This window comes from Theropithecus gelada, chromosome 11 (assembly GCF_003255815.1).
Source record: "Theropithecus gelada isolate Dixy chromosome 11, Tgel_1.0, whole genome shotgun sequence".
In the NCBI taxonomy this organism is placed as follows: Eukaryota; Metazoa; Chordata; class Mammalia; order Primates; family Cercopithecidae; genus Theropithecus; species Theropithecus gelada.
The window spans coordinates 9,243,019-9,270,997 of record NC_037679.1 but is presented as its reverse complement, the minus strand read 5'-3'; the positions used below and the strand labels follow the sequence as shown (position 1 = coordinate 9,270,997).

General features: G+C 54.2%; 1 protein-coding gene and 1 pseudogene across 5 annotated transcripts; both read right to left on the bottom strand.

Moving 5' to 3' along the window:
- Positions 1-125: 125 nt before the first annotated feature.
- ASIC1 (acid sensing ion channel subunit 1) lies at positions 126-26,803 on the bottom strand. Of its 4 annotated transcripts, XM_025403666.1 has the most exons (13): positions 26,344-26,803; positions 25,126-25,503; positions 24,305-24,500; positions 6,976-7,068; positions 6,675-6,825; positions 5,911-6,038; positions 5,461-5,617; positions 5,058-5,114; positions 3,708-3,861; positions 3,038-3,267; positions 2,571-2,650; positions 2,388-2,492; positions 135-2,206 (listed from the first exon to the last, which is right to left on the bottom strand). In XM_025403666.1, exons 2-13 carry the CDS (start codon positions 25,485-25,487, stop codon positions 2,102-2,104), a joined length of 1,818 nt encoding a protein of 605 aa, XP_025259451.1. In that variant the 5' UTR covers positions 25,488-25,503; positions 26,344-26,803; the 3' UTR covers positions 135-2,101. The 4 variants fall into 4 exon arrangements, with proteins under 4 accessions (XP_025259452.1, XP_025259455.1, XP_025259454.1 ...); XM_025403667.1 differs by lacking the exon at positions 6,976-7,068 and having other exon boundaries at positions 126-2,206; XM_025403670.1 differs by lacking the exon at positions 6,976-7,068 and having other exon boundaries at positions 126-2,206; positions 3,176-3,267.
- On the bottom strand, positions 135-1,859 carry LOC112635498 (annotated as a pseudogene). Its single transcript, XR_003121922.1, has one exon. The product of XR_003121922.1 is annotated as an uncharacterized LOC112635498 (transcript).
- Positions 26,804-27,979: the final 1,176 nt, after the last annotated feature.

Below are 27,979 nucleotides of genomic sequence, written 5' to 3'. Positions count from 1 at the left end.
GGACCACAGTCTCCCTACTCAAACCTTCTCCTTACTCATCCCCTAATTGTTTGGCCCCAAACCAAGCTCAGCTCTAGGCACTTAGTGAGAATACCTAAATATGTTTTCAAATAAGTGAACAACACTGAAGAGGAGATGGTTGAAACCCAGTTTATTAGACCAGAGGCATGCGTCACCCAAAGCCCTGCCTGCTGTTCCCCTATCCAATGCACACTTTTTGGCCTCATTCCTGCTTCCCTCTGGGGAGGTATGATCTCTGAGGAACTCCCAGGAACCAAGAGATTCCAAAGATCCTATAGCCTTACTCTCCAGCTCCAGGCCAATGCACAGGTGACCTGCTCACAGGTCCTGTTCTGGGATTGAAGACCAAGACACAGCTGGGGAAGGAAGGCCTGGAGAGGGGTTGGGGCTTAGGCCTGGAAGGAGTGTCTGGTGGAGGGAGGGGGCAGGCCCTCCACCTCACTTGTCTCTCATTAAGATAGGGAGGGACAACAGCAGAGCTTTCAACTCCTCCTCTAGGCCTCTCTTTCCTACCAAACCCACCTCACCAGAAAATAAAAGTGGCGGGCTTGGGTATCAGGTGAGGAAAGGGGGCTGGGCACCCAGAAGGAGGAAAGGCCACTGACTGAGGACCTCAGCTTCTGCCTGTTAGCATCCCACTGCCCCAGCTTTAGGAGTCACCAATCCCCAGCTCCCTTCTGTCTCTGACACACTTGGCTTAGTGTCCAGGGCAGACCTCCATCCCCTGGGTGGGGGCTATCTCTACAACAACCCCTTCCCTGGGGATGCTACTGTCAGCTGGGTAAAGGGCAATGGGATAGGAGGAGCAGGGGAAGAGAATGTTAAGGCTGCAGGGAGGGTCGAGGGTGCCCGGGTTGGGGGAGAGGGTGAGGCCAGAAAGAGGCAGAGCTTGTGATTCACAGCTTCCTTTGTCGCCACTGAGACAGTGCAAAGGTTACAATGCGCGTGTCGTCTCCTTGTGCTTCTCAGAGGGATGTGTGTACACAGTACAGACACCAGGGGAGAGAGTCCAACTCTTTATACAGGCGAAGGCATTCAGAGACCAGGGAAGGGGCAGAAACATAGAAGGTGGAACTTGGGGTGGGAGAATGGTTCTCAGAGACAAGAGGGGATGGGGTGAAGACAGACAGGGCTGGGGAAAGTATATACAGAGATATAGCAATATAGAGTCTGTATCATATAGAAATAGAAAGTGCAGATGAGGTTGTTGAGAGAAGCAAATGAAGTTGGAGAAGAGGATGTGGGAGAGTTCCATAAGAAAATTTATGGACGTGGCCCTCTACAAGGGCCTCCGGGAGAGGGACTAGTGAGGTTAGGCACCAGTGCCCTTCTCCCTGAGCTGGATGTTAACCAGCCAGGTCTTTTGTGGGATGGTGAGGGAGGGCTGCCTCTTGGGATTTCTCTCCAGCAGCTGTGGGGTGGGGGTGAACTTATAGGTATCAGGATGTCGCCTACAGCACCAGGGCCGCATCTTGACCCCATTACCACTTCTTAAGGGGATCCCCGACCCCCACGAGATTCCACATGGTGTGAAAGAGTGGGGCAGAGGTTTTAGTTCCTGCCAGGAGACTTGGGTTTGGGGACAGTCACTGGGCTGAGAGGGTCTCTTAAGGCTGGGGAAGCCTCCCTCCCCCACACTAGCCCTCCCCCTTAAGGTACATTCTCTGGTTTGGGGCCAAATTCCAGACCCCAGGGATCCCTTCCACCCCTCACTGGGAAGGGCCTTTGGTGACTGGTGGCAGCAGAATGTAGGTGGACACTCAGATGACAGACAGCTAGACAAGACAGAATTCAGGCTGGGAGCTAGGGGAGGCAGCATGGAGAGAGGGGCAGCCTGAGGTCCCTTACCCCGTTCTCCCTTTTTAGTTCTTTCTTAGATTAGTTTTGTTAAACGTAAAAAGAATGGGATAGAGGCAGGGAGAGGACTCTATGGTCAAGACTCCTTCCTTACCACAGACAAGAGGAAAGATCTGCCCCGGAGTGTGGGGAGTCCCCAGGGCAGATGTGAGGAGGCAGCTGGGGGCCCCCTCGCTCTCCTAGTCCTCCCCATCTAGGCCTTTGGTTCAGCGGCCTGCGGGGCTCAGCAGGTAAAGTCCTCGAACGTGCCTCGGGCCGGATGGTGAGGTAGGATGTTGGCAGCGTATGTCATCCCGGCAGGGTGGCCCCGGAGGCTCTCGCACGGGTTCTAGGGGAAGGGCACAGGACAGGGATGGGTTATCCCTCGGAAGGGCTTCCGGTAGTGCTGGGGCATTCAGGAGACAAAGGAGAGAAGGTGGTGGCAGAGGCGGGTGGGCAGGGGTTGACAGGGGTTCCTGGGGTGGTGGAGGCAGGGGCGGGCTAGAGGGCGCCCTCGCTCGCTCCCTCACGTGTCTTTTGACGTCGTCCAGGCTGAGGGCCACGCCCTTGTCCGCACTGCTCCTTTTGGCCTCCTTCTGGCACTTTCCTCGTCGGCACAGCTTGTGCTTAATGACCTAGGACCGGGACGGGGCAGGTGGGCGGGCTGGACCCCGCCCCCACGTGGCCCTGCGCCGGGCCCCGCCCCCGCTTACCTCGTAGGCGTAGTCAAAGAGCTCCAGCACCGTGAGGATGCTGGCGCCGATGAACAGCCCCATCTGGCCCCCGATGTCACCTGCGGGGGCAGGGGCCAGGGGGGTCAGTGGGGTCAGGACGCCGTGGGGGCAGCAGGGTTTACTGGGACTGGGGCAGGCAAGTTGTATTCTCAAAGAGATTGGCAGCCTTCGCACAGAAGGATCGCAAAGCCAGATTCGGGTGGAAGTTTTATTTTCTTCTCTATGCTTTTCTGCGTTTTTCTACCTTTCTAAAACGAGCAGGTGCTTTTCAAGAAAAATAATCGTTTACAAAATACCACAAAACTCTTAATTTCTGGGCCGATTTTAGGAGCGTATAAAATAGTCTCCACTTCCATGCCTACCCCTCCCTCATGACCACAGGCCTGTCTTTTCTCTTTTCCACTTTGCCCTAAGAGAAGGCTCAGTTCCCTTCCCTCACCACTTACCAAGACAACAGGGTTTGGGGAAGGGCCTCTGGGGTGGAGGACCCTCATGGGACAGAAGTGAGCACCCTGCTTTTGGATGATAGGGAGCCATGCCATGCCCATGGCATGGGAAGGGGACAGGTGCCATCAGCAGCTCACCCAGGAGCCCTGCAATCTCATAGGCCTTCTTCTGTTCAATGGTCTCATAGTTGAGGACTTCAAAGAAAATGTCCAGCACCAGGATGTTCTCCCTGCACAGGGGTTGGGGGAGGAGACCTAGGTTCAAGTCATATCTCTGTCTCTTACTAACCAGGTGACCTTAGCAAGGCAGCCTCTCTGAATCTGTTTCCATATCCATAAAATGAGACGCTGATGGAGATACCTGCCTTTTAGGATTAAATGAGACGGCATATAGGGAGAAATGTTCTGTACCATATGCAGTATGTATTAAGTATAAAGTGACTACTGTTACAACAATGAGGATGAAGAGGGAAGAGAAAGGGGTGCTTTCCTGCTTATTCTGGCTTGATCTTCCCTGCATACCCACCCTAGACTCTTTGCTTGCCTTTTGGACCTTCCCCGTGTTATCTCAACTTCCCCCTGCCTGCCAGCCCCCGCCCCCATCAAACCCCACTCATCCATTTCACAGTCCCAACCCAAGGGCCTTGCTGTACCCAGTCAGAGCCCTTACCCTATGTATTGCTCAGATTTGTTGAACTTCTTGGCCAGGTACTTGGCTGAGGCTTTGCTGGGGATCTTGACCATGGACAGCTCCTTGCCATAGCGGGTCAGGTTGCAAGGCATTTCACACACGCAGTACTCCTGGTCCTTCTCCACCAGGAAGTCTGCACTCAGCCAGGTGAGAGGTCCCAGTTGAGTGGTGCCCTTCTGCCAGCACCTTCCCACATGCACATCCTAGCTCTGCCCAGAGAAACCCTGGGCCCCTTTCTTTTTCCATGACCTGCCTGGATGCCAAACTCTGCCAACATCCTACCTCACCATCCAGCCTGAGGCATGTTTGAGGACTTTACCTGCTGAACCCTGCAGGCCACTGAACCAACGATGTAGATGGAGAGAACAGAAGAGTGAGGAGAACCCCAGCTGCCCCCTCACAGCTGTGTCCACCTTGAGCTAATTCTCACCAAGCCTCACCATGGATATTTCTTACTCTTATATCTCCAGGGTCAACCAGCTGAGGGGCTGATGAAAGAAGATGAAGGTCATTCCCAGGTGACCTCTGTTCATTTTTCATAGGGTCCTCTGAAGATGCTTTTCTCAACTTTATTTATTATTATTATTATTTTTGAGGCGGAGTCTCGCTGTCGCCCAGGCTGGAGTGCAGTGGCGCAATCTCGGCTCACTGCAAGCTCTGCCTCCCAGGTTCACGCCATTCTCCTGCCTCAGCCTCCTGAATAGCTGGGACTACAGGCGCCCGCCACCACGCCCGGCTAATTTTTTTGTATTTTTAGTAGAGACGGGGTTTCACGGTGTTAGCCAGGATGGTCTCGATCTCCTGACCTCGTGATCCACCCACCTCGGCCTCCCAAAGTGCTGGGATTACAAGCGTGAGCCACCGCGCCTGGCCGATTATTATTATTATTAATTTGAGACAGGGTCTTGCTCTGTCACCCAGGCTGGAGTGCAGTGGTACAATCTTGGCTCACTGCAACCTCATCTCCCAGGTTCAAGCAATTCTCCCACCTCAGCCTCCGGAGTAGCTGGGACTAGAGGCACATGCCACCATGCCCACATAATTTTTGTTTTGTATTTTTCATAGAGTCAGGGTTTCACCATGTTACCCAGGCTGGTCTCGAACTCCTGGGCTCAAGCCATTTGCCCACCTCGGCCTCCCAGAGTGCTGGGATTACAGGTGTGAGCCACCATGCCTGACCATTCTCAGCTTTAGTATCAGACACAAGAGAGGGTGCAGCCCAGTCCAGGAGTTATGTGAGACTTCTGGGAGCTTGACCTGAAACTCCTGTGCACATGGCTGGCAGCACCTTTTCCCTCCCCCAGACTGCCCCAGGCCAGGGGCGCTCACCCAGAGCAGGATCTGCACACTCCTTGTACTGCTCTGGAGTACAGTATGGGGCATCCCCTACAGAGGAGAAAAGACAATGATGCAGGATGGGGATTCAAGGGGTCTGGTGATGGTGGTATTACCAAAGGCCTAGAAGGTGTAAGCTGGGAGAGGATGGGAGGGGAGGACTGGTGGGCCCCCACGCTGCCCTAGAAGTGACTCACTCCCAGTCTATACCTTCTAGACCCTTCCCACCCATCCCTAGAGGTGCAGGCAGGAACTGAGGTCAGAGAGACAAGAGCCAGATGGGTGTGGGATGGGGTGGGCTAGAACTGGGGTTGGGAGATTGATACGGATGGGGAGCTAGTGAGGGGCAGTAAAGGCCCAGGGACCCCAGGAGTATGCTTGGAGCCCTGGGCCTGACCTGGCATGTGCACCATGCGGCAGTTGCAGTTCTCCACCAGGTAGCGCGTCTCACAGTCGATGCGGCAGGCGGTGATGCTGTAGGAGTCGAAGAAATCCAAATCCGAGTCCATGGTAACAGCTTTGCAGGTGCCCCAGGGCGGGGGCAGGTAGATGAGCTGCTGGGAAAGCCGGGGAGCTGGGGGAGTGCAGGGACTTCTCCCCAAATCAGCTTGATGGACTCCTCTGACAAGATATAGATCTCTGGAGTTCTGCCCCCCTCTCTCTCTGTAGCCTCTGAAGGTCTCAGAGTTTACAGAGCATTCTTGTCCATTCGATCACTCATGCTTCGGACTAGCCAGACTACCACCCAGGTCCTCACTCACCTGTCCTTCCCATGCTTGATTGCCCACCACTCCATCTGGACCCCTCAACACCCCACCCCAGGACCAGCCTCCCATGGCCCTCTCACCCGCTGCTCCTGGCAGGCCACAAAGGTCTGGAAGCCTGGGGCCACACCAAAGCCCAGCTGGTCGATGAAAGGAGGTTCATCCTGACTATGGATCTGCACTTTGATGCCTGCTTCGAAGGACGTCTCATCTAGGGGAATGAGGGGTGTGTGAGTTGGGAGGACTCCTGACTCCCTAACCCCCCTCAGACCTGGGGGCATCCTACCTCTCCTGGGAATAAGCATAGCATACACTGGGACTGGGGTGGCGGAGGTCTATAGGGTCCTAGCCCATCCCCCAGCCTCCTTCTGGGTTTACCAGCTCTGAGCTGCTCTGACGACCCCTGCATCCTATACACTTCTTTTCTTACCTGGCTTCTGCGCTGCATCTTGGTGTTTCAAATACTTTCTCCCAGAGTGTCACTGTTTCAGATGCTCTCCATTTCTCCCCCTCCCTTTCTCCCTTTTCCCCCATCTCTCTCTGCCCCAAGGCCCCCCGAGACCAGACAGGCAGGCAGCCTGAGAAGAGAGGGAGTTATTTATAGAGTGGTGGTGGCGCTGATGGAAAAGGAGGGCTGGTTACCTTGGAGAGTAACTGAGCCAGGAAGGGGGAGCCAGAGAGATGTGAGTGTGGAAGTCAGGTAGAGTCAGCAATGGAGATGGTGAGATGCTGGGGGGAGAGGGGAAAGCCCGGGCCCTGCCCGGGTCTCACAGAGAAGCCCAGGAATCCCCTGGCAGAGGCTGGGGCCTAGAGCCATGCAGAGGGGCCCCTGAAGCGGGTGACATACCAGTCTCCCCCCACACAGGCAGGTACTCGTCCTGCTGGATGTCCAGCATGATTTCCAGCCCATTGCCTGTCCCACCCTTCATGGTCTTCAGCCGCGGCCGCCCATCTCGGCCTGAGTTGAACGTGTAGCACTTTCCATAGCGTGTGAAGACCTGGCGGGGGCAGAGTGGAGAGCCTGAGTCCTGCCAGCACCCTCTACTCACCAAGGGCTGTTCCTAGTCACCCCAGCTGTTGGAATCTCAACACCCTTTGGGAGCGGTTCCTCCTGTGCAGCCTGTTCTCCATTTGCTCCCCTCTCCCACCTGTTTCCCGCCCTTCCTTGCCCTCTGTGTGCCCTGGAAAACTGTTCCTGGTAGGGTGCATAGCCTGAGCTCCTTTGCCACCTGCATGGGCTTCTAGTTGGGTTTCACAGTTGGGAGGTATTGGTAATGGATCAGAAGGCAGGAGGAAAGATTGGGGTATGAATCCTTCTCCAGCCCTCGCCCCTCTGTAGCTCTAGTAGTGGCTTACGCTCTCCATGATTACAAATCCGGTCAGGGCTCCCTACACAGCACTGTCTTCTTTTGTGCTTCTTCGGCCTAGAAGTGATAACGATTTCATAGTACTGCTCGCTGCCTCAGCCCCTCTCACTGGTTTTCTTAACCCTGCCCACAGATCTGTCAGCAGTCCCTTTGTTAAAGTCTTCAACTAAATCATCAGGTAGCTGTCTTTTTCCTGCCAGGAACCTGACATATGCATTTTCATCACCAGGATCCCAACATAGCCAGATCCCTGGCCCCTCCTTGGGACCCTTTCCTCAGGCCCAAGCTCCTGAGGCCTCTGAGACATACCTTCTCTTCTCCTAGATTTCACTCTGGGAATCTGAAATTCTGCTTTCCCCAAGACCCAAACTTAGTTTTTTTTTGTTTTTTGAGATGGAGTCTTACTCTGTTGCCCAGGCTGGAGTGCAATGGTGCAATCTCGGCTCACTGCAACCTCCACCTCAGCCTCTCGAGTAGCTGGGATTACAAGCGCACAACATCACACCTGGCTAATTTTTGTATTTTTAGTAGAGACGGGGTTTCACCATGTTGGCCAGGCTGGTCTCAAACTCCTGACCTCAGGTGATCCGCCTGCCTCAGCCTTCCAAAGTGTTGGGATTATAGGCGTGAGCCACCGTGCCCAGCCAAACTCAGTTTTTTGGTTTCCTTCAGCCCCTAGCCCCTTGGGTCTATCATTATTCTATTATCAGCAGAACCTGAAAGTAGACCCAGTTGCCATGCCAAGGACCACGCTCAACCAAGCACCAGCACCTCTTCTCCCAGCACTTGGGACTGAGCCCCCAGGGCATGGTGCGTGTGTTAATGCTTTTGCAAAACTAGGAGGGCCTCAGGAGATATCTCAGCCCTGGGGGCTGTCTCCCCAGTCTTCTCCCCGCTCCATGCCCCAGTGCAGCCCTGGTCACAGTGCTGATTAAAAAGCTGCAAAGAGAAAAGTAAACCAGTTATTCTTGGCCTTTTCCCCACAGCCTCCTTGAATGTCCCCAAGTTGGGGTGGCCGTGCTTTTACTACTGCTGGATGGTGACAAAGTCCACAAAACAGGTCATAAGGTGAGTCAACACAGCCCAGAGCAGGGGACAGACAAAAGAGTTTCAGGCCAGACTGAAGCCGCAATGGCAGTAGGTTACTAGGGAATAGGGTCTTTGTCCCCTTCCCCCTTCCTAGAACAGCCTCCTCCATTGCCCTCCAGAAAAGGAAACATACTGCTCTCCCCACTTTGTGGGTGAGGTCTAGGGATGAGGCAAAGAGAGAACTCCAAGGGCTCCTAATCCCCAGCCCCACGACCAGGTCTTGCGGCACCCAGCCACAGGCTCCAGGCTGGACATACGCTCATGCCTACACTCCATCCAGAGCTGTATGGGATTACAGGTGTCTGAGGCCGGCTAGCAGCCCTGCCTTGCGCTGGCTCAGAGGACTGGGCTGCTGTACAGTGGATTGCTGCTGCCACCTGGTGGGCCTGGGTGAGAAGTGTCTGCTCTACCCTCAGGCCCAGAGGAAGCCACGTTCCTATGGCTCCTGGCCTCCCTGAGGCCCAGTGGTCCAAACCCCCAGGCCCCTGTATGCCTGCAGTCATCCCATGATGCACTGGAATGATGACACCCCCTGCCCCTACACTAGGGAGGGGGTGGAAGACTGAGGGATGGGTGTGTGGGGCAGGGAAGGCCTGGTACCTGGAGCTGGTGGAGCAGGAGAGCAGTCAGGCCAGACAGACCTGGAAGATGAACTTAGGAGAGACAGTGGGGTGCCAGGTGGCCCTCCAGCAGGGAAGGCCCTAGACCCCTGGGTGGGGGGCCAAGCAGGAGGACAGTTCCCAGTGACAGCTTCCCCTAGGAAGAGGGTCGCTGGCCACTTAAAGCTGGGGAGAGGGATATGACTTAAAGACCTGTTATTTACCCTCAGACAGACACACACACACACACACACACACACACACACACACACACAGAGCTGGTGGGGGTGGGGCACCCGTAGGAGGGCACAGGAAGACCAAGCAAAGACGCATTGAAGTCCCTGCTGTGGGAGCTGCTGACAAGCAGCATGGTGAGGTGGGGGTGGTGGGGGATGTCCCCACCCCTTTACTGTCTCCCTCTCACTCCCTTCTCTTGTACCACCAGAAACCAGGCAGCACCCACCCCAGCTTCAGTCCACGGGTGCTAGTCAAAATAGTGAGCAACTGGCCAGGCATTGGTGTCCACCAACAGATCAAAGGTTGACCTCACAGATGGAGCAAGGTCCCAGGCCCTGCTGGACCATGAGGAGGTCTTGGGAAGGGCAGGTGAGACTGGAGGACATGTAGGGAGGAAACACCAACTAAGACAGATGTGTTTCAAGATTCTAACGGGAAAAGCAGTGCTGGTATGGACCTGGGAATATCAGCCTAGCTTCAGGCCCTGGACTCCTGGGTAAGCTCTGGCCTGGGTCAGCCAGGTGAGGAGAGGGCAGCACAGTCATCAGCCCCAGCCCCAGCCCCAACCCCAGGAGGTGACAGTCAGGGAGAGCCATGGCAGACACTCTTGGGGTACTGTGGCAGGCATGGGGCCCCACTCACCACTGAGAAGTTGTGAGGGCCACAGGGCCCCCCTTGGTAGGAGCAATAGAGCAGCATGTCCTCCAGCCGGTGGCAGGAGCGATTGTAGAAGCGGTACAGGTTAAAGGGCTCCCCAGAGAAGGCCTCAGGGCCCGGTGGAGCAAGGGGCACCCCAGGGTCATCACTTTCATCCAGTCCCAGCATGGGGGCCAGATAAAGCAAGTCAGGGTAGCTGAGCTGGGACAGCCGCACGGCATTAGTGTTGCAGAGGGTGACCGCCGGGAAGGCCAGCTCCGTGGTGGCCACTTCGTTTAGCAGGGTCACGTGTGGGTAGCTGAGGTAATAAGCAACGCGGTCCCCTACCTGGCACAGGAAGGCACCCAGTGCCAGGACAAAGGCCACCGCCCACAGCGCCTGCCTTGGTCCTGGACCCCCCTCCACAAAAATGTGGTTGGTGCCGTGGAGGGTGCAGCTGTTGGCAAAGGCCACCAAGTCCATGGGTGAATGCCTCTTGCTGGTCTCCTTCCTCACTGCCTCCTTTTCCTTCTCTTCTTCCTCCTCTTCTGATTCTGAGATGTCCTGCTGCTGCTGATGGTGGTGGGGACCCCAAATATCTCCCAAGGGCCCTGGGGCCTCCTCTCCAGAGGAGAATGACACAGAGCAGAAGATCCGAATGGGCATTTTCTCCAGGGGCTTCCTGGTGCCAGGGATTGGCAGGAGGAAGGGGGAAGGTGCCAGAGGGGAAGGCGATGTGACCCCAGGCAGAGTCCGGCAGAGCTAGCCACCCAGCTTGTCAGTCAGGTATCCACAGCCTGGCTGGCTGTCCTTCCTCACCAGGGCCTCTGTGGCAGTGTGGCTGGGGCGGGGCATGGGAGGAGGACCAGCCTGCCCTGCCAGGGAGGGCGGGTGTCTGGGCTGATGAATAATTGATGGCAGTGGGAAAGGGAGGCTGATGGAGAGCAGGGGGCTGGAGCCCCTTTCCTGTCACCCGCTCCAGCAGCACAGAGAGGGTTTAGGACAGAGTGGAAACCGTGGAAAAGCCTAGGGCTGGGACTCCTGGAACCCACCCCTGCCGGTGAGGAGGGACCCGGCACCATCCTTTGCGCCCACTGCCATGATGATCGCAGTGACAACAGTCCCCACCCCCCAGGACACACATAACACATACTCATGCTCTCTGTCATCCTCCAGTCTGTTCCTCATCATGTCCCTCAGTGCCCGCATCCCAATTCTGGGTCCTCTCCCTTATTCTCCCTTCATCCAGTTATTCCTCTGGGATACCTTAACCCCTCCGTGCCCCACCACCAGGCACTCTCTCAGACCTCCAATTCCAGTCCCCAACCCTGTTTCTCTTCCCCTCCCTCCCTGGCCCCAGCTCTACTTCAGGACAGCATTACCAGCCCTAGTCCCACCCCCTATGCTGAGCTGTATTTTGGTTCCTTTCCTCTCTCCTACCCTCCTGTGGCTTGTGGGCCAGCCCAGGTTCCATTAGCAGCAGTCTCTCACTGACCACAGACTCATTTCTGACCAGTTCCCGGCACTAAGGGGAGGGACCCTGTCTCCTGCAGTGGGAAAGCTTCCTGGCAGATCACCACTACCCCTTTCAGCTTGCCCCCTGCACCCCTCAACAGTTTAGGAGTTTGAGGAATTCTCTGGTGGATGGAAGAAATTGAGATCAGTGCTGGGGGTGGGGCAGGGGGACCTGGGTCAGGTAGACAGTATTGGGAACCAACTTGGGGTTCCCGCCAAACCCTCAGCCTTGCAGACTCCCGGCCTCAGTCTCTGAGGCTCCCCTGCCCCTAATTTACCATTCCCTGCCCCCAGGCCCCTGGTCCCTCTATGTGCTCTGATTACTCAGGGACACTGGTTGAGGAACTTGAGCCACCAGCCAAGTCTCCAGGGCCAAGAAGGTGACCTGAGGGGAGGAGGGGAAGGTTGGGGAGGGAGGTGTAGCAGATTAACTCTTTCTCTGCAGGGCCAGAGGAGGAGCAGTAGGGCTAGACTGGGGCTAGGTGGGTCTGCTTGGGCCTCCCCATTCCTTAAGCATCCCCTAGTCCCAGGCTGTGTTCCCCCTCCTCCTCCTCTCTTCTCCCTCCCTGCTCCCACCATCTTCCCTTCTCCATTTGCAGAGACCCTAGAGTGTGTTGGGGATGGGAGGCAGAGTGCCAGGTTCTAGCAGAACTGAGTGATGTGGAACTTTTGGCCTCAGCTTTGCTGCCAGGGACAAAGAGGCCCCAGAATTGGAGTCTTGACCTCTCGCCCCCTCCATCCTTCTGCCCCTGCCCTCAGATTGGGCTAAACAACAGCCACTGCCCTCCTCTTTCTGCCACTGCCCTGCTCTTTTGCCTAAACAACAGCCTCTCAACTGGTCTCCCTGCCTCCCTGCGGTTTCTCCCCACCTTTAGTCCATGTTTTGTGACTCTGACCATTCTTCTGCTTAAAGACCTTTTCTCTAGCCAGGCGTGGTGGCATATGCCTGTAGTTCCAGCTGCTTGGGAGGCTGAGGCACAAGAATCGCTTGAACCCGGGAGGTGGAGATTGCAGTGAGCCGAGATCGTGCCACTGCACTCCAGCCTGGGTGACAGAGCAAGGCTCTGTCTCAAAAAAGTAAAGATCTTCTCTCACTTCCCACTGCCTCCTGTGAAAATTTAGGCATCTCTTGTGGCCCCACAAAGCTGAAAGCAATGTACCCTCCACCTCAGGCCAGCATCCAGCCGCCACCACCCATCCCCAGACACACAAGGCTCATCCACAGTCCTGTGCCTTCCCTGGACTCCATCTGGAGAATTCCTACTCATTTTTCAAGACCCTACTCACATGTTACCTCCTCCAAGAAGCCTCCCCCAACTCCACAGAGCGCGTGAGTGCCCACCCAGGGAATAGACTGAAGGGTCCAGTTCTGCTCAAGGCCCTACAGCTATGAGTAATGACCAAGAGTAAAAGAGCAGGACCAAGAGACCATGTGCGGGAACAGGAAGCAAGGAAAGCCAGGAACACCCTGGGCAACCAGAGACAAGTCATTGCACAGATGAGGAGAGACCACCCCCCAACCTTGAGCTGCTGTCCTCAGGCTTCTCCTGCATGAACCTGTGTGTCCTCTCCTGTGTGCATCTTTTTCCTGCCTGCCAGATCTTGAGCTCTCAGAGGGTAGGGGCCTCCTCCTTTGCATTCCCCAGGAAGTGCTTCAGAGAGGACTTCCAGACGAATGGAGTGGGCTGAGGCTTGGGCTGAGGAAGCTGCAGCTGCCCATGCATTCCCACTAGAGGGCACTGTCCCTCTCCTTCAGATATTTTGGAAGGGGAAGTAGGTTGATTTCCAGAAGGAAGCAGCAAAGGCAGTGAGAGCTTCCAGCTTGGGAGCCCCAGCAAAGAGAAGAGTGTGCATACACAGACAGCGCCAAAGGACAGTAAGTTGGGTGCAACTGAATACCTCTTCCCTTACAGCAACCAAGACCACACTGCACACTTGCACATTACCACACAGACACACAGCCCTGGTGTGGGGCGACACACACACCCCAACACACACAAACCCCAACACATACACCCCAACACACACATGCACCCCAACACACTTACACACCCCCCCACTGCACGTCCTGTCTCCTCCATCACCTGTATGCTTGTTCAAACAAATGCTTATTCTTCTAACATTCTTTCTCATCTTCATCTTGTTCAAGTAATTGGAGGATGAGGAAAATGTCAAAGGGCATACACAGAGGGCCCCTGGAGAGGTGCCCAAGCAGACACACACACAGAGCTGCACTCAGTTCTGAACCCTCTGTCCAAACATGCAGCCCTCCCCATCCAGACCTTCTCTTCAGCAGTGTGTGCTGAGTGGTTTCTGACTTTTTCTGTATCTCTTTCTTCATTCCAGCCACCCCTTACATCTGTGTAATGCTCCATGGTGTTTTTTGTTTTGTTTTGTTTTGTTTTGTTGACAGAGTTTTTCACTCTTTGTTGCTCAGGCTGGAGTGCAACGGTGCGGTGATCTCGGCTCACCGCAACCTCTGCCTCCCAGTTTCAAGCAATTCTCCTGTCTCAGCCTCCCAAGTAGCTGGGATTACAGGTATACACTACCACACCCGGCTAATTTTGTATTTTTAGTAGAGACAGGGTTTCTCCATGTTGAGGCTGGTCTCGAACTCCTGACCTCAGGTGATCCACCCGCCTCAGCCTCCCAAAGTGCTGGGATTGCAGGTGTGAACCACCACGCTCGGCCCATGGTTTTCAATTGTTATCTCATGGGATCCTTATACAACCCAGTGAAATAAGCAGGTATGAGTAACTTCATTCCCATCTGACAAGTGAGAAAACTGAGCCACACCAGCCTATTCAAGTCTCAGGGAGAGCAAGAAGTGGGCTGGAGGCTGGAATGAGGTCATCTGTCTCCAAATCCCTTGCTTCTTCATTCTTTCATTTACTCATTGCCACAGTGGAGAACACATCACGGACCTGCCCTCAAGGAGCTTACTGTCGAAGAGGGGAGACAGACATTAATTCAAAAATGAAAAAAATAAATATCTAATTACAAACCATGGTAAGTGCTATAAAAAAAAATATAGCTCTATCAGAGTGAATGGCAGAGGGACTTGACCCAGACTGGGGAATCAAGGAAGCTTTCTCTGAGGAAATGATGTTTGAATTACAGTCTAAAGAATAGAGAGGAGGCTGGGCGCAGTGGCTTACACCTGTAATCCCAGCACTTTGGAAGGCCGAGGTGGGTGGATCACTTGAGGCCAGGAGTTCAAGACCAGCCTGGCCACCATGGCAAAACCCCATATCTACTAAAAATACAAAATTAGCCAGGCATGGTGACACAAGACTGTCATCTCAGCTACTTAGGAGGCTGAGGCACGAGACTTGCTTGAACCAAGGACGTGGAAGTTGCAATGAGCTAAGATTGCACCACTGCACTCCAGCCCAGGTGACAGAAGGAGATTCTGTCTCAAAAAAATAAATACAAATAAAATAAAATAAAAAATAAATAAAGAGGAGTAATTAGGTAATGGTGTGTGTGTGTGCGTGTGCACGTGCCCCTGTGGAGGAGGGAGGATATTCCAGAGAGAGAACAGAGTGTGTGCAAGGGCCCTGAAGGACAGAGATGAGAAGGGGCAAGCGTAGCTGGGGAGGTGGGTGAAGGCAGGGAGAACCCAGGTCACTCAGGGTCTTAAAGGCCACAGTGAGGATTCTGGCTCAGGGATAATTAAAGACTCCCCATGGAAGGAGTTCACGTGATCAGAGCTTTGATTTGAAAAGACAACTATGGCTGCAGAGTGAAGGATACAGAGGGACTGCTGGGAGGCCTGTTGAGGAGCCATTGCAGTGGCCCAGTGAGACATGCAGTGGTGGGACGGCCTGGAACAGGGGTAGAGTGGAGATGTTTATGAGGCAAAATTGGCAGATCCTGTCAAGGCAGGTGAGGGAGATGGAGTGTCAGGGATGATTTCTGGTTTGCATGATGGGGTGAACAGTGGGGTGGCTCACTAGATCAGGCGCACAGGTAAAGAACTAGTTTGGGAGGTAAGATGATGACTTTGGTTTTGCACATGCTGGTTTTGAGGAGTCTTAGGGACATCCAAGTACAGACGTTAAGTGGAAAATTGGCGACTGGAGCTGATGCTAAGAGGAGAGAGCTGGGCTGAGACATAAATTTGGCAGTTGTCAGTGTGTAGATGGTAATTGAAGTCATGAGTGAAGATGAGACTGCCCAAGAATAGAATATAAAGTTAAAAAAAAAATAGAAAAAAGGTCTGATTTGGCAGTATCCACTAAAGCTAAACAGAATCATACCCTATGACTTAACCATAGCTCCATAGCTAGTCATATGCCCAGGAGAAATTAGTGTATATGTCAACTAAAAAACATGAACAAGAATGTTCATAGTAGCTTTATAGATAAGAGCCAAAAACTAGTAACAACCCAAATGTCTAGCATCAGTAGAATGGATCAATTGTGGCATATTCATATAATGAGATACTATATAGCATCAAAAAAGAACCAACCACTGCCACACACAACAACATGGCTAAATCTCACAGACATAATCACAAGCAAAACAAAACAGAACAAACAGACACAAAAGAGTATACACCGTACGGAGGATACATATACTCCAGGAAGTTCCAGAACGAGTGAAATTAGTCTATACTGATAGAACAGTGGTTAACTCTTGTGGGGTAGCATTGACTAGGAAACAGCCTGAAGGAACTTTCTGGGCTACTGGAAATGTTTTACACCAATGTAAATACATACCAGTGTAATATGCAAAATACTACACTGTAAGACATACCAGTGTAAAAATTCTTCAAGCTACAATACGGTGCATTGTACTCTTATGATTTAAAAGAAGATTAAAGCTTGGGACTGAGCCTTGAGTAGTGATGACACTAAATGGCCAAGCAGAAGAAAATGAACTGGCAAAGAGACAGAGGAGTGGGTAGACAGAGAAGGAAAACAAAGAGAGTATGATCGTCAGGAAAGGGAGTAGTTCAAAAAAGAGGTGGTGGGGGCCAGGCGCAGTGGCTCACACCTGTAATCCCAGCACTTTGGGAGGCCAAGGCAGGCGGATCACCTGAGGTCGGGAGTTTGAGACCAGCCTGACCAACATGAAGAAACCCTGTCTCTACTAAAAATACAAAAAAAAAAAAAAAAAAAAAAAAAAAGCCACGCATGGTGGCACGTGCCTGTAATCCCAGCTACTCAGGCAGCTGAGGCAGGAGAATTGCTTGAACCCAGGAGACGGAGGTTGCAGTGAGCCGAGATGGTGCCACTGCACTCCAGCCTGAGCAACAAGAGCAAAACTCCGCCTCAAAAAAAAAAAAGAGGTGGTGGGCAACTATTTTGAATGCTATTGAGAGATCAAGAATTAAAGAAAAAATATTTGGGCCGGGCGCGGTGGCTCAAGCCTGTAATCCCAGCACTTTGGGAGGCCGAGACGGGTGGATCATGAGGTCAGGAGATCGACCATCCTGGCTAACACGGTGAAACCCCGTCTCTACTAAGAAATACAAAAAACTAGCCGGGCGAGGTGGCGGGCACCTGTAGTCCCAGCTACTCGGGAGGCTGAGGCCGGAGAATGGCTTGAACCCGGGAGGCGGAGCTTGCAGTGAGCTGAGATCCGGCCACTGCACTCTAGCCTGGGCTACAGAGCGAGACTCCGTCTCAAAAAAAAAAAAAAAAAAAAAAAAAAAAAAAAAAAAAAAAAAAATTTGCTGGATTTGGCAACATGAAGGTGACCACTGGCTTTAGCTAGAACCATTTAGGAGGAATGGCAATGACAGGGGAAGAAAGCAGCCTGGATCAGAAAGTGAGTTAGAGATGAGGAAATGAAAACAGTGAAATAAACACATCACTTTTAGGAACTTTGTAAAGGGAAGCAGAGACACTATAGGAGCTGGCAGGTGCTGTGGAGTTGAGAGACACATATGTTTTAGTTTTTATCTTAGCACAAAGACCAATACATAGCAAGTGCTCAGTATATGTTAGCTGTCGTTACAGCTATGTATTTTAAGACAGGAGCATCTTCAGCATGTTTCATTGTCAATGGGGTTCCACTTGAGAAGGAGCGACCAACTGTAGAGCAGGGAGAGACAGAATTAGCAAGAGAAAGATCTTAAAAAGGCAGAAGGGAATAAGATGAAAATTCTAGGTTGAGACTTTATCCTAGATAAGATGAATGTTCCCTTCTAGGGCTTGGTACCCAGAAGAAGGACAAGATCTTGTCTGAGGCTTCTATTTTCTCAGTGAAGTAAGTGAGAGGCAAGGTCATCTGCTGAGGGTGACAGGAGCTAGGAAGGGTGACTGAGAAGAGTGGAGAAGTTTGCAGTAGTCATCAGGGAGAGCAAGTTGACCAGGAAAACGCAGTGGGGTTGCCAGGCAGCACTGCACGCCCATTTAAGGATGTTGAGCATGTACGCAATGCAATACTAAGCTGCCCTGGTATGTGAGTTCCTCAGGGAGGTCCTGGCTGCCCTGGTGTGACCCTGGGGAAAGCCAGTGGTGGGTTCACCTAAGATAGGCGCTTGGCCTGATGGTGCAATGAAAAGACAGAAGCATCAAAAAACTAGGCCTACTCAACTTGGGAACAGGATTCCTAAGGTCTCTTCTCTGCACCCTTTCTTGCCCTTCCTGCCTCCCCACACTGTTTCTCAACAGAGCACCCTCTTCTAAACACGTTCCTGCTCCTACAGTCATACACAAAGAACCTGGACTCAGAAGATCTGAAGTCAGGGTCCCACTCTGTCATTTCCCAGCTGTGTGACCTCAGGCAAGTCACACAACTCCTCTGAGCCTCATTTTTCTCATCTTTCCAATGAAGATGTTAACAATTTCCTACCTACAAGAATTATGAAGCTCACATGAGCTAAAGTAAAGGGAATCTGTAAATTGCAAAGCACAACTGAAAGAGATGATTAATTTTGCTGGTATGTGCTCTGCATGCAACCAGAGGTTTGCCTGCACAAAAGCTTTCTCCCACAGCCACACACACCAAGCTGCATGGGCCCCCATATACCTCCACATGCTTCCGCTTCACACTCTACATCCACACTCTACCCCAGACACACACAGAGGTGCACATGTGTGCTTGCACGCTTGGGGCGCACATGTGATGAGGGTGTTGTGAGGAAGTCTGAGACAGCTGCTGTCCAGGGCCAAGGCCACTGCAGCAGTCTCACCCCCAGGGATGTTCTCAGCCTGGCATACTGGTGTGATACCAACTAGAGACACAAAGCACTAAGCTGCACAGCCCAACCTCCTGGGCCCACAGGACTGTCAGTCACACAGAGGGCATGCAGAAGGGTGGGAAAGCATTTTCTATCCAAGAACTCATGGGATCTCAGAAAGATCACAACTGGCCCTGTCTCTCCCTGGAGAGTGGCCTTGGAGAGCCTGGGGTGGCAGAGTGTCTGTCCTGACAGTTCCTTAAGGGAACTTCCCTTTAAGGTGAATACACAGCAGCTTCATGCTCATTTTTAAATATTCTGTGAGGAAGATGTCCAATTCCTGTGTCCAGGTAGGCTGGCGCTGCACATCCATTACACATGGGGCAGTGTGCACTTGGTCAGAGAGTCCCAGAGGAAGGGCTGCCCCTCGATAGAGAATACTCTTACAACCTCCTTAAAGGAGATTGGGCTTAGAAGCTAAGAAGTGGGGCCAGGTGGAACTTTGCCCAAAATAGAGACCAGGAGCCCTAATGCCCAGTCCCATCCTCCACCCAGCTAGGCACCCCTTCTCATTCTTGCTGTCTCCTTCCAGCTTTGCCTCCCAGAATGTGCACCCAAGGGTCCTGACTGGGACGTCATAGGTCAGAAGGTAGAGGCTTCTAGATTGGCCACCTCAAACATAGAAGTGAGGGAAAGCTTGGGGGTGGGGGTGGGCAGGGGCTGGCCAAGGCTCAGAAGAATGGCCCTTGCCGGAGAGAATTGGCCGGTTGATTTAGTTAGCTGGGGAGACACCAACACATTCTACGAACCTGGCGTTCTCCGAGAGGCTGAGTTTGGCTGGGGAGATTGAGAGGACTCCCCTTGGATGTTGAGAGTCTGCTCATCCCCAGCATGTTCCCCCTTGTTCTGAAGCCCACCCCACCTGGCCTCCTTTAGTACCACCCCCATGGCTCTCAGCCCTGAACCTCCCATGCTGCACTTCACTGCCCCAGTGCAGGACCTGGCACACGGAAGTGGCACTGTCTGCTATGGGAATGAATCCAGTGGAGCTTAACACTCCCCTAATCCCAGCTTCTCATTCTGAATATTCTGTCTCCCTTGCCATCCCCTGAGATTTGAAATTACTTTCCACAAAACCGAAGCACACTCAGAAGCAACCTCCACCCACAGCAGAACATTCCAAGCTTCTCTGTGGGCCTCCCCCTCTGTCTCCAGGACACACTGGGCATGCAGTGGCCACCCCAGTTCTCCACTGGCTGGGCAGTGACAAAGGCACGAGACCAGCCCTCCACTTCCAGGCTTGGCCCCCAGAGGCACTTAGTTACTGAATTCCCTATTACTTTAGCCAGCAGCCCAGAGATCAATTAGCTTAGAGTAGCTCTCAGCTGATAGCCAGTCTGAGAGAGGGGTGGAGTCAGAAATGGCTGGGGTCTGGGGAGAAGGGGAAGAGGTGAGGGAGAAAACTGGGCTACCTGAAGGATGTTTGTGTGTATCTGTGTCTGAGACAGAGGGAAAAGGAGCCATCTGAGACCCCAACCCAGGGCCCACCCACTGGATTCCTGCAACTGCAATGGGCTCTGCTCCCGTCTCCTCTCTCCACCTGCCTGTGTTCAGATTAGGCACTTTCTGGGAGGGAGGAACAGATGAGAAGGATAAGGTAGGAGGCAGTAGCCATGAACACCTAGGGCAGGAACCCTTCCCCCAAAGTTCATGAAGCCCATGAACCCCTCCTCCAAAGTTACTGTCTCCAGGTCAGCCTCTTCTATCCTTCTGCAATCTGTGCATGTTCCCCCTTCCCACCCCTGAAGACCACCAGGCCTCTGGGTGGGGCTGCCCAAGACTCCTCTTCCCCTCTCTGCACAGCAGTCTGGGCAGCTTCTCCCCTCAGCGGCCCCTCCACTCCCTGCCTAGCTGGAGGGTGCAGACCCTGGCAGTAAGGTCAGGCCCTTCCAAGGGACTTCTGGTCTGAGCTTCTATGGGGCAGCATGGGGTGTGGGGATGAGGGGTGAAACCTGGAGATGAAGAAGCTCCGTGCTAGTCCTGGCTCTTGCCAGGCGCTGCCATCCCTGGCTCTCCTGCTTTTAGATGACCTCTCTCTCCCCACTTTGGGTCCCAGGATCAGCCACCCACAGCCACCTCTCATTGCAGGATCTTACTTCCCTAGGTGCTCCAGGGGACGCCCAGGCCCCTTCGGAACCTTGCAGTGGGTTGCGGGGGAGGCTTCTGTGCTCATTCACCCCACCTCTTCCCTGGGAGATTCTGGTCTCCAATCCAGGGTCCTGAGAAGTACTCTTGTGGACCCCTCCCAGGCATTCTTGTCCCCCAGTTTCACCCTCCTGAGAGAGATTATGAGCCACACCACATGCCCACCCCAGCATTTCCACTCTCTGCCCTCCTCTTCCTTCTCTTTCAGGCCCCAGAAATGAATTCCTGCTTCTCTCTCCCCTAGGCAAAGGGTCTAGGTCTCAGCGGAGGAGGGGGTGGCATAGGGCAGACTGGGTGACCATCTGCCAGCCCCCTCCCCTTGCTGCTGCTCAGCATTCCGGCCACATCAGCTGCTCCCACTGCCAGGGACAGATAAGGTGCAGCTGGAGGCTGGCACCAGCTGCGACTGTGCTCACTCCCCTGGCCCCCACCCAGACACCAGCAGACAGCTGCACCCCAGCCCCCCTCCATGGAACCCCTGCCCTGCCTTGGCCTGACTGGCCTCAAGGTGGGGCAGGAGAGAGGAGCCGCAGACCCCGTTGCCTTGGCAACAAAGCACCCTACCAGGAAGAAAAGGAGGTGGCCGGGAAGAGGGGGCCTTGTAGTTGGGTCACTATGGTTGCTCAGGAGGCAGCTATTGAGACCTTCCCAGCCAGGTTGCTGTGGGGATACTCCCTGCCCTGCCCTTCTGTCTCTTCAATCCTGAAAGATTTCCAAACCAGTCCCTCCCAGATTCAGCTCAGGCTCCCCATATTCACCCCCACCCTCCCAAGCTGACTCAGCCACACCTGGGGGATGGACCCTGGCCAAATGCTCTGTGACCACCAACTACTCCCTGGGGTTGAGCTGGATCCAGGAGCACATCTGGAGATATGCCTGTTACTGCAGATCCTCATCAGGGGAGCTGGGGTCTTTGAGTGACCAGAGCAGCCTCCCTGAATTGTCTTCTTATGCCTCCCCCAACCAGCCTTTAGAAACAGGGTTCTTATTGTTGAGATGAGGGTTGCCCTTAGAAATCTACAAAAGAGTCCACATGTGCTCCCACACACTATATTTTGCAAACGTGTTGAGCAAGGTCTTGGACAGTGGGGGGTTGTATCCCCACAGCAATCCTGTTGGATGGGCCCCAGCAGCTTCTTCCTGAGCCACTGAAAGAGCAAACAAAGCCCTAACCACAAAGCCTCTCTTCCGTCACTACCTCCTTTCCTCAGTGAAGAACCTCTGCTCTGAAGGCTGCAGAAGATGCCAAGATGGTTTCCCTTAGACCCTGACCCTATAGACAACTGTTTTCTGTCAGTGCTACATCTGTCCAGGGCTGGAGACACACTCCCAACACACCTCTGAGCCTAGCAGAGAATGTCAAGGATGTTAATCACAAGACTGAGGAGAGAAGGGAGAGGGTGGAGCATCAGGCAAGGAGTGTGGGAGCCCTTAGGACTGGGGAGCTGGAGGAGAGAGCCTGCCAGGCCCTTCTCCAGTGGGGAGGTGTCAGACATGGACTCCGGCCAGACGCCCATCTGTGTGGGAACATCCCTATGGGCAGAGCTCTTGACATGGAGAGGGGCTGGCAATGAAATCAACTAAAGAGAGCAGAGGGAGGGGTGAGAGTTTCGGGTCCAGCAAAATTCAGGGTCAGGTCTTTGATACGGGCTGCAAAACAGCAAAAACCTGGTCTTCCCTGACAACCCAGAAGCAAGAAGGGGCACAGCTGGGGCTGCAGGGTGCTAGCCTGTGTGTCTCTTCCCCAGAGTAAGAGGAACAACTCAGACTGCTCCAGAACTTTGTGAGCCAATCACATCTCCATCTGACTACTTAGAATGGTCCCCTCAGACGGCATGGACCAATCACATCTCAACATCTCCATTATTGACCAAACGTTATCTTAGCATCACCATTTGGAATCTTTCTGGACATGATGGACAGATGGAGCCTCAACTGAACACTTTCTATGGACTAACTGTGCCCAGATTTATATCTTAGCACCTCCTCAGATTGAGCCAAGCACTTCCCTCCCTCATTCAACACTACAAACCACTCAAACAAATACATTTTCTCCATCTTTCTCAGCGGTCCCTCCTGCTTGTATGTTGGGTGTGTTGGAGAGAGGGGGCTCTGACTTTTGCTTCCACCTTCACCTACAGTCCTATTACTCTTGGGAGCATCACTTGTGAGACTGGGAACCCTCTGGTCTCGAGCTCTGGGGAATCCAAGACTCTCCTGCTATGAAGAAGTAAGAGAGGGAAGGAAGTGGTTCTTGCATCTTGGCTAAGCTCCCCATCAGCTTGGCTCAGTAAAGAGTGCGATCAGGTAAACTTTGTCCAGCAGGATTGACAAAGGCCCATGAAACTGGTCTGCAGAGCAAGGCTTAAAGAGATTGGGAAGTCTTGCACAGCAAGAAACACTAAACGTGACCATGGTGCCATCCTTTCTGCACAAATACAGTTCATGTTCCCATACTGCAGGAGGAAGCAAGCAAACAGGGAGAAAATGGGCAGGAAAAAGGGAGAGGATCTGAGAGCTGAGTAGGCATGGAGAGAAAAGGGTCCTGGAAAAGAATGTGAAGTGGACACAATAACTCCAGGGTCCATAATATTAATTAAAAGAGTAAAGGACATTTTCAGCTTAAGGAGACATGAGTTCTAATCCTGAACCTGTCACCTGTCACTAACTGTGTGAGCTTGGGTAAATCATTCTGCCTTTCTGTGTCTCAGTTCATGCATTTGTAAAATAGAGCTAATGTGATTATGTATCAAGGCAATTGAGGGGAGCCTAGAAAGCACGTGAAAGAGTTATGAACATTGTCCATTCATTTGGTGTTATTGTTACTACATGGCTCCAGAGCCTCTGGTCTCTTTGCCATCCGGGTCCAGGTCTTAACCCTCAGGAATCTGTGTGACTTGCCCAGGGTCGCCCAGCACATCAGATGCCAAAATCAGTTTCCCTATGCCCTCCCTGAGGTGCTGGCCTGAGGCAGCCACATCTGTGGGGTATCTCCATTTTAAGATGCAAAGGAAGCCTCCAGGGCAGCCATGACTGGGTGTCCTGATGGCCTTCCTTTCCTCAGACCCTGGCTCTGTGGCTCTTCCTGGTAAGCAGGGAACCTAACCAGTGTATGTGTCTATGTATGGGGTGCAGATGGCACAGAGGGAGTTACTGTCAGGCTATTTAAGAGAAGGTTTCCCTTACTTGTCCTTCACGGTGCTTCTCAAACTTTAGTGTACACTCCAATCACCTGAGGATCTCATTAGATGCAGATTCTGGTTCAGTAGGTCTGGGAAGTGGGGTGGCAAAGTCCTGCATTCCTTTCAAGCTCCCAATTGATGGTCCTGGAGCTCACTACAAGTAACAAGGCTATAGCTTACCCACCTCTCTGCTCAGCTCTGACACCTGTGGCCTAGAAGGTAAGCTTGGTGGGTTTGTGGCTATGTCAGGCCACGTTTGTGTATATATGTGTGTGTTGTGCACTGTAGGCTCTCTTTCCGGCCATCATGGCTGCAAGGCTGAGGCTCAGGCCCTCAGTGAGTGTAAATGTGTCCCTATGCTGAACAAACTCCCCTTCTACCAGAAGCAAACCCCAGGACACACAACTTCCTCTCCCAGAGTAGCAAGCACCTGGAGAGGCCCAGCCTGCTCCTTGTCTCCTCCTCCTCCTCTGTGGGCCAGGCTGACTCACACCCCACACCAGGGGACTCACCACCTTGAAGTCTTCAGCGCTGCAGACCTCTCCCCGGAAGTGGCAGGACAGCAGCATGTCTCGAATGTCGTGCCCAGCTCGGTCATAGAACTCACGCATGTTGAAGGGTTTGGGTTTGAAGCTGCGGAAGTTGGCTTTGTCCTGCAATATCTCCAGCTGCTTTTCGTCTGCCATCTGTGTGTCTGGTATCTCATACCTGGGGCCCGGGGGTGAGTGGCACACGGGTCAGTACAGCCATCAGTGTCCCACACCCAACTTGGGTGATGGGGGCAGCCTCCAGCCCTGGGGATCAGGCCCAGGTATAGGCAAGGAAGGAGAGCTGGGCATGCAGAGGATCTACCACATGGGTCTGAAATGACAGAAGGATCTGTAGTGGCTGCGCAGTGGCAGGGCATCCCAGTATATGGGTGAGAGGAAGCATGGATAAGGTGGGCAGAGAGACAAGGCAGGGGCTGTGGCTTTTATACTATAGTCTCTACCCTTCAAAGATGGTCTGTGCCCATCCCCCAGCTGACGAGAAGGTCAAGACAGAGTGGCCAGAATAAGGGTAAAGCTCACTCCAGAGAGGGTGACAATGTCTCATATCTCAGGCTGGGTAGGGGTCAAGCTGTTCTGGACTATGCTGGGATCAGAGGCTGGATGTCCTTAATTGGGTGCTCAGCAGCACCCTAACTCCTCTGCTGTGAGTGGCAGGTTTTGGGGTGGGGGTGGGTTGAAGGGCAGGCATGGCTGGCCTCTATGGTGGGTTAGGGAGGCAGACACCCTGACTGGAACTCACACAACTCCAGGAGCAGAGCTGAGGGAGGGTGGGAGCCACCCACCTGTTGTTGAGCAGGGCCAGAAGCTCCCCGGCATGATACAGGTCATTCTTGGAGACTTGGCTAAAGCGGAACTCGTTGAGGTTGCACAGCGTGACAGCAGGGAAAGTAAGCTGAGAGGCAGCCACCTCGTCGAGCTTGGTGACATGGTGGTAGTGGAAGTAGTACTGCACACGCTCCGTGCACACACACAGCAGCACAGCCAGCGAGCCCAGGAAGCACAGGGCCCACAATGCCCGCTTCAGAGACAGCCGCTCGTAGGAGAAGATGTGGGCCAGGCCGTGCAGCGTGGAGCTGCTGGCGAAGGCCTGGATGCTCACCGGCTGGACGCCACCCACCTCCTCCTCCTCGGCCTTCAGTTCCATCCTTGTTGAGGGGATTCTGGGGGAGGGGAGAGGGACAGTCTGTCATTGTCCTGGGATGGAAGTACACATGGGGCCCCTCCACATGTGCCCATCCAGAATCCTCATCTCCAGAGGTCACCACTCCTCAGGCAGAAGACTTCCCTGCTTTGCAAGCCCAGAGGTGGCCGACCAAGGGACACATCCAGGGTTCCTCCAAATACACAGGAACAGGGGTCAGGTCAGGCCAAGAAAATGCTCTCCCAGAGAAGCTTCCCAGGCCCGGGGAGACCCCAGATACAGTCATCCAAGATTGAGGGGGAAGTCCTGATGCACCCATAGGCAGGCGCAGGAGTTCCCTCCAGATGTGGGGTCACTCTGGGACAAGAATGTCCACCCCATCCTGGAGATGAAAACTGGCCCAGATGGGCTGACCCCGGGGTAAGGAGCTCCTCTCCTGCTCATGGGTATTCACAGGACGGGGCTGTGGTCCTAAGAGCTAAACTGGGGCCAAAAAACCCCCAGGGAGGTGGCTACCTCTGGGGAGGGGCCCAGCCTGAGTCCTCACCTGCGGGTGTCTCCAGTTCTGAAATAAGAGCAGGCTGTGTGTGTGTATGTTGGGAGTGGGGGGTGGCGGGCTGCCCGAGGTGGATGTATGGAGGGGGGGCGCGGTTCCCTATGACAGCGAGCTGTCCCCGCCCCGGACGCACCCCCCCTCCCAGTCCAGCTTCTCGTCGCAGTCAGATCCCCTGCTCGGCCCCCGCCCCCCTCCCCAGCCACCGAGCCGCCCCAGCAGCAAGGGAAATCCAGAGGGAGGAGAGTCCTGGCTTCGGGGTGCTGAGGAGCCCCGCAGCCAAAGGCAGGGGGATCAGAAACCCACCTGAGGGGGCTTCGGGAAGCCGGCAGCCGGCGGCGGGTCCTGGGGCGCTGGACCGGTCGCGGGCTCAGCGCCGAGTCGCGGAGGAGCTCATGGCCCGGGGCCGGAGCCCGGGGCCGCCGCGGCGCGCCGCGCAGAGCCCTGCAGGGAGCGGCCCGCCCGGCCCCGCTCGGCTCCGATCTGTCCGCCCGCCCGCGCGCGCTAGCTCGCTCTCTCGCTCGCCTCGGCTCGGTCCGCCCGGGCTCGGCGCGGTGCGCGGTGCTCTCAGCCCTGGGATCTGCAGGGATCCATCGTCCGGCCGAGAGGCGGCGGGAGGGGAGGGGGAGGGGAGGGGGAGGGAAGAGGGTGCGCGTGCGCGCCTACGAGTGTCTGCGAGGCTGTCTCTGGGCCGGTGTGCACGCGGGGCTCCGGACCGGGGAGCGGGAGCCAGGACTCCCCGCACAGCCTCGCCCCTCCTCGCGGCAGCTTTCGGCGGAGCTGCCTCTCTCCAGTCCCGGAGCCGTCTCCCTGCCTGCGAGGCCCTATGGCTTGTGTGTGTGACTCGGTGTGTGGTGTGTGTGCGCGCGCGCGTGTGTGCGCGCAGGAGGGAGGGTGTCTGCCCCTAGCGTCCCCCTCCCCGCGCTGTCTCCTTCGGATCGATGCACTTGCCTCTTGCTGCTGCTTCCTCTGGTGGCACACACGCTCGTACACACACACACACACACTCGGAGTCACACTTGACTAATTCAAGCACTTAGCCCATATGGAGACAGACACACATACCGACCAGAGTCACAGCACACCATTCACAACCACACCCCCCACCAACAGATGTCCACGTATCCCGGGGGCCTGACCCACATGGCAAGCACTAACCTGCTTTTATCCCTGCTCCCCACCTACATGTGACACATATACACGTGCACATATGTCAGCCAACACGCAGCCTTGACCACTTAGATCCCATCCTTGTAGCTTTGGGCTTGTGGGGGGCATCGTCGCAACCCCTTACTGCCAAATCTCCAAAGAAGGAGCAGAGAAAAGGAAGGAAAAATAGCCAGAGGTCAAGGGAATTTGGACAGAAGGAAGGGGGCAAAGGGAGTGAGGGGGACAGGGTGAGGAAGGGTTGGAACAGGGAGCTATGCTCAGGGATGGAGCAGAAGTCTCAGCAGAGAACCCAGGCCTGGGGACTGCTCCTGTGGCTCTCACCTTTCTCCTTCCCTGCCTCCCTCCTCTTCTCTGAGAGGCCTTGGGGGGCCCTCCCTATCCAATTAACAGAGAAGGAGCAATCAAGGGGAAGTTGTTAATTTGCTGATGCTCATTAGGGGCTCTTAGCACAGAGGCTGTTGAGGTCTGATGGTGTCAGATGATGAGGAGGAGGGTGCGGGGGACCAGAATTCTGTCTCTAGTGGCTCCTTTGCTCTACTTGCAGGCTGGTGCGACTCTGGGAGAAGGACAGTGAGAGGTGTATTCCTAGGACATGGTGCCGGGCTTTAAGTTGGAAGAAAGAACCTGTAATGAGAAGGGGATGGCACATTGGAAAGAAGTTGGATGAGAAGTTGTGAGGCATTGGGAGTAGTAGACATGTAGGAAACCAGAGAAGGGGTCTGGAGATCCCTAGTGGGAGGGTGGACTTAAGACTGTGGAGGAGGGAGGTCGA

Coding starts and splice junctions, on each gene's coding strand:
- ASIC1 (XM_025403666.1), bottom strand. CDS start 25,487: ATGGAACTGAAGGCCGAGGAGGAGGAGGTGGGTGGCGTCCAGCCGGTG. Junction 6,826..6,975: donor CAAGGAAGGGCGGGAAACAG/GTGGGAGAGGGG, acceptor TGCCCCCGCCAG/GTCTTCACACGCTATGGAAA. Junction 3,268..3,707: donor AAATCTGAGCAATACATAGG/GTAAGGGCTCTG, acceptor ACCCCTGTGCAG/GGAGAACATCCTGGTGCTGG.